General features: G+C 40.0%; 1 protein-coding gene across 4 annotated transcripts in view; it reads left to right on the top strand.

The window, feature by feature from the left end:
* SLC12A1 (solute carrier family 12 member 1) overlaps positions 1-13,569 on the top strand; it is an 84,299-nt gene that overhangs the window by 14,297 nt on the left and 56,433 nt on the right. Inside the window, exons 5-10 of one of the 4 annotated variants that reach the window (XM_070501985.1) lie at positions 2,965-3,060; positions 3,584-3,679; positions 5,445-5,584; positions 6,683-6,793; positions 9,007-9,118; positions 10,679-10,806. In XM_070501985.1, the coding sequence (XP_070358086.1) occupies positions 2,965-3,060; positions 3,584-3,679; positions 5,445-5,584; positions 6,683-6,793; positions 9,007-9,118; positions 10,679-10,806 (683 nt within the window). Of the gene's footprint in view, positions 1-2,336; positions 2,433-2,964; positions 3,061-3,583; positions 3,680-5,444; positions 5,585-6,682; positions 6,794-9,006; positions 9,119-10,678; positions 10,807-13,569 lie in introns of all 4 variants that reach the window. The other 3 variants (XM_014852896.3, XM_014852905.3, XM_014852901.3) reach the window with 3 other exon arrangements.

The following is a 13,569-nucleotide window of genomic DNA, read 5'->3' as shown; positions in this document are numbered from 1 at the left end:
TCGAGGACCAAACTTGGAGAAAACTATGCAGTGAATGTTCTCTAAGCTGCCTTTCACCCCGGGAGTTTATGTTTGGTTGTGAGAGTGAAGCAAATCCCTTGCTATTTAAATGTATAAAACTTTGTTCCAGGATTTCAAATGGTTTACAAAGATGTATACAATGCAGAAGGATAAACTAAGAATTACTGGGAAAATAGAGGCAAAGGGAAAATAAGGGTGGGGAAATAATAAAGTCAGAGTAGGTTTGATGTCCCGAAATGCAAACTAAATGATTCTGTACAGTTGCTGGAGTGAGCTAAACATTTGATATCAGACTTCTTCAAAAGAAAGTCAAGAACAAAATAGTGTGCAAAAAGTAAAAAGAAATCACCTTTAGGGGTACAAAGAACTGAGGCCACGTGGTAATGTAGAGGTGATGCTCACAACAGGAGCCCTGCAATAGATAAGAAGAATTTACGGCAACTATTTCTTACAACACCAAACTTTTAAGAGTCCATAGGGGCCAAAGCAATGTGGTCCAAGTTTGCACCTTGTGTCCACAGTAAGCTTCTTCCTAATTGTGCACTTCCCTGCACTTTAACCTATAAAATAGCCTAGAGATTTCCTCTAGAGCCAAGATATAGCTGGAAGCAGCCAAAGAGCCAGCCTCTGGTACCTCGTTCCCATTTCTGTCCTTAATCTCCCTCCACTTTGCCTTCATTCAGGGGATGGCCAGAGAGATCACAGCCTCTCCTGGCTAATTACCCTTCTAATCATCCTTTGGACGAGAAGCCTACCAATAACAGTTATGAAGCATCCACTTTATGTAGGAGAGCATACCAAACAGGCCCAGGCAAGAGCATTCCGGCTGAAGCCAGGGTGATTTCAGTGCCTGTGACCCCACAACTTCTCCCTGAATTCTGGGTCAGCCTCCATTGAGGAAGCTATTGTAGGAGAGGTAAAACTGTTTTCTTTCTACCCATATTAGGCTCATTGGCTAAGGCCCCATGAATTAGACTGACAGAAGACAGATTAGCAAAAGAAAAACAGTCAGAAGTTTATTAACATGTGCATCATGCCTACACATGGGAAGACTGCAATAAGTAACTCAGAGTGGTTATTAGAACTTGGGCCTGTATAGCATCTTAACAAGATAACAATGCATTTTTAGAGAAGTGCAAGGCAGAGGAAAAGGACTGAGATTCTAGGGCGACAAACCCTGGGAAGGCAAGTAGATGGGAGAACTAATGGAAGATAAGTAACGTTCGTTACGTAGGTTCCTCTGGTGCTGTCTCCAGCTGATAAGGGTCTAGAATTGTCTCTGGTGACTAACTTCTGTTCTTACTGGTATAGGGGAAAAGGGAGACACCTTTATAAATTTATGCCCTGTTTTTAGGCAAATAGGGGGAGGTGTCTGCTTCTTTTCAATTCCCTTTAACTCAAAATAATCTTTATGCTAAGGTGGCATATTTTGGGGTGGTATATTCTTCGACCCCTCACTATCCTCCTGGCTGTGTATTTCTTGAAGCTAAAAGCAGCCTTGCCCACCTCTGAATTCTGGCTTACCACTTTCTCCCTCCCTCTCACAATCACTGACTTTCTACACATAAGATCGTTGAGGGCAGCTTTTAAAATTTCATTTCGTCTGTTCCTTGCATTTCTCATACTACCTAAACACATAGCTGGATATATAGTAGGCTTTTAATAAACAATAGCTGTTATGACTATTGTGGATATGATAAAAAAAAAAAAAAAGCAGTGCCACTGATAATGTACTGTGTTTTATCTGCCACGCTAGCCACTTTACACATTTTCTTTCTAATTTCATTGCCAGTTTTGGCTCAGAAAATAAGTAACTTGCCAGAGGTCACATAGCCAATAAGTGAATGTAGTTCAATTTGATTCTTTCCACTTGAACAATGAACAATTTGCTATATTGTATGTCATTTTCCACTCCTACACAACCAAATGTACATAAAAAGATAGTTACCTGGAAGGATGAACATTTACTCTCTAGTTATATTAACAGCTTGGAATTCTATAGCCCAATTATTATGTTTATAGGTGTCTAGAACTTCATCAAAAATAGGGGGTTCGAATTAAATTTTGACCAGCCATAGTTGCCCAGTTGTGTGCAGCTTTGCACTGCGCATCTTAGCCCTTGAGTTTCTAGGATCTCTGATTCTAAGGGTAGAAAACTTCAAAGCTGAGCATTTACTCTATGGTGATTTCCAGGCCATCTTGTTAACTGAAATGCGGCCCTTTGGTGATTACCTTAGACTTGCTGGCTTTGATGTAAACCACCTAATGGATTGTTCCACTGTTTAATTGCCTTTATTTTTCCTCTCTCAACTGAGGTCTTGGTGTGATTATCATCGGCTTAGCCGTGACAGTGACGGGTATCACTGGTTTATCCACCTCTGCTATTGCCACAAATGGATATGTCAGAGGAGGTAATTAAACTTGGGACCCGCACGATCATTTGTAAGGTAAAGGCAACACAGGCTCAAATAGTTCACCATTGACCTTTCTGGAGTGTTTTCAAAGGTAATCCAAGTTGGTTCCTTTTTTTCCTCCCCAGGCAAGAGAGATGCAAGAGAAATGGGGAAGGATTTAACCTTTGTCAAACCCCCAACTTTCTTATTCAGGTTCCTCTCAAGCAAGAGAGAAGGTCAAATGCCATGTTTTCTCTTTTCACAGCCAGGGTATTTTCTCTCCCAGGACACCAGCACAAGTCAACTTTTCCTTTCCAGGGCTGCATTTCAGATTGTGTTTACTTTTGGAAACCATCCTTCATCATAATGAGCAGTTCTCCGACTTGATCTTTATGCCAGGCACACCAGTTTCTCCTTAGCACAAAGGAACTCTGTGGGGACCCAAGGCATGGACGTGAAAACTTAAATTAAAGGCAGTATAGTTTACAGCAGTAGGGAATCCAAAGAAGAAAAGTAAAACATAATATCTTCTATCTTTCGTTACCAACAGGTCTTGGAGTTCTCATAATTCTTCTTTCCACCATGGTAACTTCTATTACTGGGTTGTCAACTTCTGCAATAGCAACTAACGGGTTTGTTCGTGGAGGTAAAATTTCTAAGATATCTAATGCTCTCATCACTTGCTACGGGTAGGCAAAAACTTTTTATATATTTCTTTTTTGATTGGAACAAGAAAGTAGCCCAATGTTTGAAGCCTGGCTAACTATTTGGATGAGCTGGATGCAAAAGGAAGCATAAGGTACTGTGAGTGTGGTCCTGGTCTACTCTGGTCAGATATGGTCTCTTTTGTAATGGACCTTTCTGGCACGTTGCAGGTCATGGTTTCCAGATGCTCAAATTCCTTGGGTAAATGTTTTATTTTTCAGGCTAGTCTGCACACCTCTTGCTCGTGTTTCCTGGAAAATGATTCCTGGACATGGCTTTAATTTTACAGTTCAGTACATTTCAGGTGCTTCCTAGACCTTCACGGAATGAGATCTTATAGAACATTTCAGGTTTTTCGTGGGGAGCCTGATCTTTCTATGACAAGATTCAGACTGCTGCCTCCTGAATTACTGGTGACTTCTTGAAGTATTGGAGCCAAACACCTTTCTTGGGGGATTTTGCAGGTCTTGGATTCGTCATCATTGGACTGAGTGTGGTAGTGACAACACTCACAGGTATTTCTATGTCTGCTATTTGCACAAATGGAGTAGTAAGAGGAGGTAAGCCAATTCATTTACTTATGACCACAAGCTTTGATTATGTGATAATGTCTAGAGTTGGTTTAACATTGAAAGTAAAAGTTTTATATTGATAATTACTCCCCAAAACCTGAAAATAGAATAAAATAACCCAAAATTTAGACAGCAAGGCAAAATTCTTCTCAATGAAAATTGAGATCTCCAAAAAGGACTTCTTTGATCCATTTCCTGTGATTCAACACGTTTATAAAGTAGAGAGGAAGGAATGTGTCTAGAAGGAAGGCATAGAGTATTACAGTAACATAAGTGGTTTCTTTGTGCCTTGGATGGGCCCCATTGGCTCTCTCCCAGGCCCCTCAGCATGGGTCTTCTCAGTGCCCCAGCTGACACTGCTGACACTTCTACTCAGCAACCCTCAGACTTCACCCCAACACTGTGGTCCCGGTGGCCAACAAGCAGGAGACGATCCTTAAAAAGAAAATAAAAATAGACAAAACAAAGAGTTCCTTTCAGATCATCCAGGAACAAACAGGACTAGGCAGAAAATGAAGTGGCTGAAGTTAATTATTGTTCTAACTTCCTTTCTTCCCCCTTGCATTCTGCTTTGGCTCCTCAAGTCTCTACTTGGGTTACCTTATCCAGGTCTCCCTGCCCTGGGCCTTCTAAAACACCAGCCTGCCTACAACATATGCCTCTCACAGCGTCTGCCTGGCTCTTCTTTTGACCAAGCCTGAGTGACTGGCTAACTAATTTGTTGAATGTAATCTGGACAGAGGAAATAATGGGATATGCCCCACCCAAACAATAGGTTACATTGTTAGAGAGGGCTTTGACCCTTTAACCCAAAGGCATGTCTATAGTGGAGGAAATTCGTTTTCAGTAAAAGATAGTTCTGTTTTGTTTTCAGGTATTTTTACAGTGTCATTTGCCTACCAACTCTGTCCACCTCTAAGACTAGCTCCGTATAGAAAGTCGTTAATTTACTATGGTCTGTGATGACATCTAGCTATCCAGGCCTCTCAACTTCTAGTCGTTTTTACCTTCAGTAACCTGCTCAGTCCACTCTAGGCAGTTAACGAGCCCAGCTCAGTCTTTCATGTGCACAGAAGCACACAGCCATGTATAGAACGGCCTTTTCAAGGTCCAAGGGAGAAGCAACTGTTCCAAGCCCTCCCCACCTTTCTTCTATTTGCCACCCCCATACGCGTATGGGTATTTGGCAATAATCATGCTTTCTTGAACTAAAAACATAGAAAACCAAATGTGATTTATAGGATGGATAATACAAAGCACTATACAGATACCCTTTATATGTAGCTAATATATACTAGACAATTACACCAGAAAAGAAGTTAGAAGAACAATGATAAACTTCACCTGCTGCATTTTTTGCCTAGGCCTGCCTGTTCCTGGAAATTTCAGACATAAAATTTTATTTCAGTTACTGTATTGATTTGAACTCTTCAATGAATTTTTTTAAAGACAAAGCATTTTTGGGGTAAAGTTTGCTGTATTCTTATTTGTAGCATTTGTGCTCAATTAAATTTCAAAAACTTGGATTTTATTAAGTTAGGATAGTTCTATTGCAGATTATATAGAGAGTACAAGGAAGGGCTAAGTTATTTATTCAGGTGACACAAGATTCCTAAAATTATTAGGAAATTATAATACAGATATTAGAATAGTTAATATTTCAAATGTTCTCAAATGTTCAAAGTTATCTGATCATATAAACTAAATCCCTTGGCAGTTCCTCCCTGTAAAACATGTCCATTTCTTGTTTCAGGTGGGGCCTACTATCTAATTTCCAGAAGCTTAGGGCCCGAGTTTGGTGGGTCTATAGGCTTGATCTTTGCTTTTGCCAATGCAGTGGCTGTTGCTATGTATGTGGTGGGATTTGCTGAGACTGTGGTAGACCTTCTTAAGGTAATTGAAAGCTTTTCTTTTCTTCAACCAAGCAAGATAATTTGGGTCAACTTGCTCTTTCAGGGCACTAGGGGATATCATTATGACAAGATGAGAGGAAATAGATTTATTCTGCAGAATGTGGAAGTTGAATACAGTTGAAGGAGCCCTAGGCTTGACATCAGAACTGACTTGGAATCCTGACTCTCAGATTTGCCAACTGAGAGGTTTTGGACCAGTCCCTCTATTCATCTGAATCTTGTTTTCCAAATCTCTAATATGGGCTCATAATACTGTGCCACATATTTCATGGAAATGTGGTGCAAATCAAATGAAACAATGTACATGAAATACTGCATAAAATATGAAACAAAAGAGAAATAATGGGCATTATTATCAGCAGCAATATTACTATTATGGTTATAGATTTCCAAAGGGAAGGAAAGTCCAAACATTAGAATAACTCACTGCAGAAAACTAGGTGTTTCTTAGTTTATGTGTCCCGGCTGGATGGTATACATGTGAGCACATTAACTGACTGGTATATGAACTACCTTCTAGTCCTCTTCTCCTGGTAGTGATAGCATTCGCTGAATTCTATTGGTAACAGTACCTCTATTAGAAAGTTAGATGAATAAATGAGTGGATTGTATAGTTCACAAGGTATGTTATCTTCAAGACATTCATTATCTGGTTTGTATAGTTTGTTCTTTAGTTGGATGGCACTTATTTTCCAATGTTCACATTGGAAAGCACTCATTTGTGTTTCTCTGGGATTCCTCTTGACACACAAAAATACCTAGTCATTCTTCTGAAACAAAACATGATATATGTATGTACACACACATTTACTTAGTGCTACAGTAGCTTCAAAAGCTGTGACTAGAATGAATCTCTAAAATTTCCAACTCATAATCATGGCTATCAAAGGCCTATTATCACAGTAGAAAGTAATGTTAGCTCCTTATCTTCTCAAATTTGTGAGCACTTTATTTTTCTATTATCCTGTATGGTCCCAGATGTTAGTAAACAATATCTCTTCTTACTGTTAAATGCTACAATAAGACATATAGGCAAAAAAGCTCCATCTCTAACTATTTTAGTAATTTTTTGTTCCAGGAGACTGATTCAATGATGGTGGATCCAACCAATGACATTCGGATAATAGGCTCCATCACAGTGGTGATTCTTTTAGGAATTTCAGTAGCTGGAATGGAATGGGAAGCTAAGGTAAATTTCTCAAAATGATGTTACCAACAACTGCTGGTCAGGTCCTGAACAAATTGCAGGAATAGAAAGAACCCTATATTCGGAAAGAATTGCTGTTATTACTTGCTATAGCAAAAGTTGCAGGTTAGTGCTAGGTAGGACATCAAGCCCTCAAAGCATGAGGTCCAGGCAGTCATGACTCACAGCTCATGTGTCACATGATCAGGCCTGTGCTTTGTCTTTCTTTTGCTACCATCACAGTGACACAGCCACCAAGGTTGCTGCCATATTCACTCACAGACCCCTATGATGAGCACATGCTGGAAGCCTGTGTCTCTCAGTCACATCCCTGTATCCCCTGTCAAGTTGGCTGTGGGTGCTGAAGCCCAAAAGAACTGACAAGTGTGTTGGGAGAAGGTAATAGAGGCAGGAACTATCCTTCTCCTCTGAAACCCAGTACTTCAGCAACAAATTTGAGGCCATATCATAGGCCCTGGAACTAGAGAATATCTGGATTTAGCTAGTAGTAATACCGTCAGTAAATTTCTGAGGGATGGGGAGCATGTCTTCTGCTGGCTTTGTAGTTCTCTACAGTGACTCGTGCAATTGAAACTGGTCATATGTGCCTGGAGATGCGGTGACTAGACCTAAGTGGTCACCAGAAATGGAAAGATGGGCGAAGGCTCCCACCTGTGTAAGGCGATAGGAAACATTCCTACATGGCACTTATTTGTGGATTATGCATTCACACATTAAACAAAAATTGATGACGTGCTTATCATGTGCTGGGCATTCTGCCAGACGCTGCATATTCAGCTGTGACGAAAATAGGCCAATCCCTGTCCTAGTTGAGCATATGGTCTATGTGGATATGAGTAGTAATCAAGTACATAAACTAGTAAATATAAAATGGTAAATTGTAAAGGAAATAAACAGAGCACTGAGATAGAAAATAACGGGGAACCTAGTTTTGGTGACTTTATTTCCTTAGGGAGAAAAGGTCGTTTCATGGCAGTAGGGGGTAAAGTTTAAAGCTCCAGGATTGTTGTTAGAGAGCCTGGATTTGAAGATGGTTTATATCCATATGACCTTCAGTAAATTGGTTAACCTTTCTGTGCCTCAGTTTCTTTATCTTTAAAATGATGCTAATCATGTTACCTAATGCCTGTGGTTATTGGTGGTATTATTTATCTGAAAGAATACAGTAGTTCCCCTTTATCCACGATTTCACTTTCTGTGATTTCAGTTAAGGGTTCTGTGGTTCCTTGGTCAACAATGGTCTGAAAATATTAAATTGGAAATTCTAGAAATAAAGAATTCATTACTTTGAACTTGGGCACTGTTCTGAATACTGTGATGAGATCTCTCGAGGTTCTGCCCCATCCCACCCAGGATGTGAATCATCCCTTTGTCCAGCATATCCACGCTGTATATGCTAGCTGCCCACCCGCCCATTAGTCACTTAGAATCCCCTGTGAATAAGGGAACTACTGCACTGCTGAAGTTAAATCTGCATCTGTCATATTGTAAGCCCTCAGCGAACATTAGTTGTTATTATTTAAATTCAGAGGTCAGGAAAGGACTCTCTGAGGAGATAACTAAGACTTAAAGGATGAGAAGGAGATAGTTATGCAAAGAGAAGGGAGAAGAGCGTTCCCAGCAGAGAGAACGGCATATGGCAAGGCCAAGCCATTAAACTCCATGAAATGTAGGAGGGACTAAAAAAAGATGATCTGGCTGGTCAGCCTTGCAGACTGCTTGTGCTGGGCACACATTGGTAACCCAACATCTGATGCACTAGGCATCATGGGAATTCTATGAATCGTTCTGTGTTCTTGTACTCCTTCTGCAGTTACCACTTAGAAGAGGAGGAATCCATAGATGCTTTGCCTAGAAAAGAAATAAACTCTATTAGTGTTGAAACTTTTGGCTTCATTTATATTCCTGAGGACACTGCAGTAGGTTACCCACCTAGTACTTGGAGTGTTCTTGAAATGTCACCTTCAAGTGCCCAACCACATGCTCTCATTGAAAATGTAACATCTACTCTCAGGTCAAGTAAGGCTTATTAAGACGCCATTCTATAAGGTTACACTTACTACCTACTCTGGATAGTAGAATCTTAACTAGAATAATCGGGTAAAGTCTTTCTCCAGTGAACATATAACTTTTATAATTATATAAAAAGTAGTTAAAGAAATCTAATTTGGCCTCCTTTTACTTTGCCATTCCAGGCTCAGGTGATTCTTCTGATCATTCTTCTCATTGCTATTGCAAACTTCTTCATTGGAACAGTCATTCCATCCAACAATGAGAAGAAGTCCAGAGGTTTCTTTAATTACCAAGGTATGTACGACAAATTAGTTGCAATAAATGATTCTCCATTGTCTGCCTCCATTACCACCCCTGTGACCCCCATTCTAGCCACTGGAATCCCAGTGTGGTCCAGGGAATAGCCTCCATTGGTGTCAGGAGATCCAGAATGAGTCTAAACCCTGATGCTCATCAGCTAGATGGGTCACCTAACACGTTTGGGGCTCAGATTTTCCTGCTAAAGTGTGGGTGATAATAATTACTTCCTGAGGGGATTTTTGAGAAGTAAATAAGATAGTGGATGTAAAAGTGCTTTGAAAACCTTGAAGTCCTGGACAAATTGTTGTCACTGTCAAATAGTAGAAGTAGAGTGCACCTGCAAGGAAAGAGAACACAGCTCAGACAATTTGTTCAACCATTGACAGCACTAAAGTCAAACACAGTCATTTTTTTTCCTGCTAGGCCTTTTTGCACCTTGCTTTCCTGTAGCATCACCTAGTTAAGCATCACTGTCAGGTTTTCAAGCATAAAAGATCATAGGAGTTACTTAGTGTAGCATCCTGTGATAACATCACTAAGCATGAAATCTGACTTCTCTCGCCCATTCTCCTCCGCCTATCCACTCTTTCCTAGCTTTCCACTCTAGCTTACCCAGAATCCACTGCTGAGATTTTTTTATATTTCTCTTCACTATTTAGTCAGTTGTGAGTATTTCTTTCCTTTTTATATCACATCGCCTCTTTCTTCAATTCTTTTTCTTTGTAAAGATTGTCTTTTTTGCTTTGCATGTTAACATCCTTTTCCTTTCTATTCTTTTCCCTCCTTCCAGCTCCTGTTGTATTTTTTCTGATAATTTAAATTTTCTTTCCCTATTTTTGCATCATCCTACATTCTTTTGATCACATTTTTCTTCCTTCCTCTTCTTTCCTTCTTCTTTTTCCTTTCTGTTTTTCTTCTAGATTATTTCCTCTTAATTTAAGTAATTTGATGACAGCCTGTGGGATAGTATTATCTTATGACCAAAGCTTCTCAGGATATTAGTCTCTCAGACGTAAGACATTGGTATAAGGATTTAAGATCCAATCTCTGGAAATGAGGGGCGAGGAGGTTAGAACGTTAGTAGCAAAACTCACCCATGAGGTTCTCCACCGATCAAAAAAAAAAAAAGCATAGAAAAGCAGTGTGTTGAAAGCAGGTATTTATGCATGTGAATATGTAGTTGTATGTGTGTAGGGCAATTATGTGTGTGGTATTTTTATAAGTATGCCAACATGGTCATGAGAAAATTCTCCATTTCCTTCTTTTTGAATCTTCTAGATTTGAAGAAGTCAGGCAGCCTGGGTCTCTGTTGGCACAAAAGTAACTGAATTTTCAGAGCTATGTCCTAGAGATCTAAAACCTTGTGATACATGTTTTTGACTCTTGGCAAATATTAACATGAGATTCATCGGGAGTACGCCAACATCTTCAAGTTCTTTCCATTTAGAATGTAGGGACACATTTGCATTTGGGGCTATAGAAGCCAAAGGGAACTTTATCTCTTACTCTGTAAAGAAAGTCTACATGATAATTTTCTCATTATTTGTGTTGCAGCATCAATATTTGCGGAAAACTTTGGGCCAAGCTTCACGAAAGGCGAAGGCTTCTTCTCTGTCTTTGCCATTTTCTTCCCAGCAGCTACTGGGATTCTCGCAGGTGCCAATATCTCAGGAGATCTGGAGGTATGTTGTTTTCTCTGCATTTGTATTAATAAACATATCCATAAAGGACCTTCTGTGTGTCCAAGGCACTCTGGGAGGTGGTGGTATGGTTGGTGAGCAGCACACGGAGCAGAAATACTGCTTCTGTTAGGATCGATTCCAAATCCCTTGATTTCCTCAAGGAAGGAACTTTTGAGCATGACCTTAAAGCAAAAGCTAGATGCTGCCAATTGGTCAGGAACTGGAAGAGCATTCCAGGCAGAGAAGACAAAAGTCTCTCACGGTTTAACTGGAAAAGGCCTGAATGAGGCTGGATAACCTTACAAGGCAAAGGGAAACAGCCGTTGGAGGGAGCTGAACGAGAGGTGCTTGTCCTGGATTATCACCCTCTGAAAGAGGGGACTATGCCTTTGGCTTCGTTTGTTGCTGTATCCTCGGAGGTAGCAAGGCTTCAATCCATATTTATTGAGCGAATGTATAAAGGCATTTAGATTTGTTATATTAAGGACCATAGTGCCATGGCAAATTCTTGAGCAGAGATATGGCATAAAAAAGATTATTCTGAGGCTCAGAAAAATTAAGCAACTTGTTCAAAATGATTCAAGTGGTAAGTATTACTGCTTAATGAAATTTAGCTATAGACGTTGAGCTTCCGGTTTCTCAGATTTGGAAATGTATCAGGGGTCATTGATTTAAATTTCTGCAAACTGTAAGCACACATTTAAATAAAGAATATTGTACTTTCCTTAGACTCCTTACAAACAAGTTTTTATTATTAGGCGCCTCGTAGTCAGTTCAGCTCAGCCAATACTTACTACTGACACCAGGCACTAGAGAAGCAAGGAAGAGCTCGATCCTTCCTTCAAGGAGCTCATGGTCTAAGAGGGAGACAGACTAACCCCATATGAGTCATAAGCAGCAAGAACAGAATCATGTGCAAGGGAGAGAGGAAACAGTAATTGTCTGTCCCCAGAGAAGTAAGAGAAGGCTTTCAGAGGAGGGGAAACTCAATCTAGATTTCAAGGGATGAATAGAAGTTCATCAGCAGAACAAAGAAGAGAGGGACATTTGGAACAGAAGGCGTGGAATGTAAAAAGTCACAGAGAAAGATGCTCATGATGGAAATTATTTTACATGTGGTGTGGGGTATGCAAATCTTTTCATCACTGTATTAATAAACATATTTAGAAAGGATCCTCTATGTGTCCAAGGCACTCAGGGAGTAAGCAAAGAACTAGAAGATATTCCTATCTAAAAAGACAAGACTTAAATTTCCTTTCTTCCAAGGTAAATGCTGACCTAATTTAGGGTTGCTATATCAGTAAAGAATTTTATTTTATCTATCAATTAGTACTGAGACATCTCTGAGTTTACACGTCAAAAAAATGCAGAATGTGTCCTGTAATGATTTTCAGGGCACATGTGCTCATAGTGTTATTGTAAAAAGTTACACTCTTTCTATCTAGAAATACTCTGGTGATTTTGCAATTAAGCTTAACTTTTAGCACCTACACTTCTATACTATTGAAAAGAACTCAGAGATCCTTTAAACTATAGACAATGGAGTTTGAATATTACCCCAAAACTAGCCAGAGACACTAAGGAGGTGAGATCAGGGAGTACCAAGATGAGATATGTGTTTTAGAGAGAGCCTGCCAGCAGCTTGTGAAGGATGGATTAGAGGGTGCAGGGTGATAGGTAGGGAGACTGGAGGCAGAAGGATCAGTTAGAAGATATCACAGTAGTCTGGGCAAGAAATGACATGAACCTGAATTAAGGCCATGGCAGGGGACATGAATCAAAGCGATCAGCTTCTGTTACAGTTAGGAGAGGAAATGGAAGGCATGTTTTTTATTATGCTCTGCAGTAAGAAAACATCATACATCACAACCGAGTGAACACATACAAAATTTTCCCCAAATAGTTCTTTACTTTATTACAAACGATGTCTTGTGATATTTTCACGTCAGTTCTATTCCATTGTATTCTTTGAATGCTGGTTGCAACCTCCTGAATTGATTGCATGGTGTAGTAGATGAGGAAAAGGAAGCTTGGATTTGGCCATTGAGGTTGAAATGGCAGAACGACATCAGAGTGGAGATGTCTAGTGGGTAGCTAGATTTGTGAGTCTGGAGCTCTGGAAAGGAACTAGGGCAGGACTAGAAGGCATGGCATGGATGAGTTTATCCAGGTCTACGCAAGAGGGAGGAGTGAAGAGGACTGAGGCAGTAACCATGGAAAAGATATTCAAATATTAATGGTAGAAAAGGAGTCTAGAAAGAAGAAAGAGAAAGAGCTCTCTAAGAGATAGGGGAAACCAAGAGAGAGTGGGATCATGAGAGTCAAGAAAGGAGACTGCTTTGAGAAGTAATAATTAACATGATTGAAAGCCAGAGTGGTCAAGCACGTTGAGGACTGAGAGGTGACCACATATTGGGAAGCGACAAGGAAGCTTCAGTATTTATAGATATTATTTCTCTCTCAGAGTGAAACTAGCAATAATCAAAACATAATTGATTCAGTTCAACTTAGCAAACATTTATTGTTTACATACTAGGGATATGCAAGGTGCTACCTCTGCTCACAACCTCAGAATCCTTCCCAAGAGGGCACTTCAGGTTGCCAGTGACAGTCAATGAGGGTTGGCACAAGGGGGTGCTGCAAAATTCCTGAACCTTCTATTTGTTAACACATCAATTGATGATCTGTAAACATGTGCCTGGGAAAAGATTTGGGAGATACCCAAGTCTAATCAAGAGAGTCAAGATGCAGTTTCAGGGATGC

This window comes from Equus asinus, chromosome 2, assembly GCF_041296235.1.
Source record: "Equus asinus isolate D_3611 breed Donkey chromosome 2, EquAss-T2T_v2, whole genome shotgun sequence".
Lineage (NCBI taxonomy): Eukaryota > Metazoa > Chordata > Mammalia > Perissodactyla > Equidae > Equus > Equus asinus.
The sequence above is the reverse complement of the archived record's forward strand: the minus strand, read 5'-3'. Positions and strand labels throughout refer to the sequence as shown.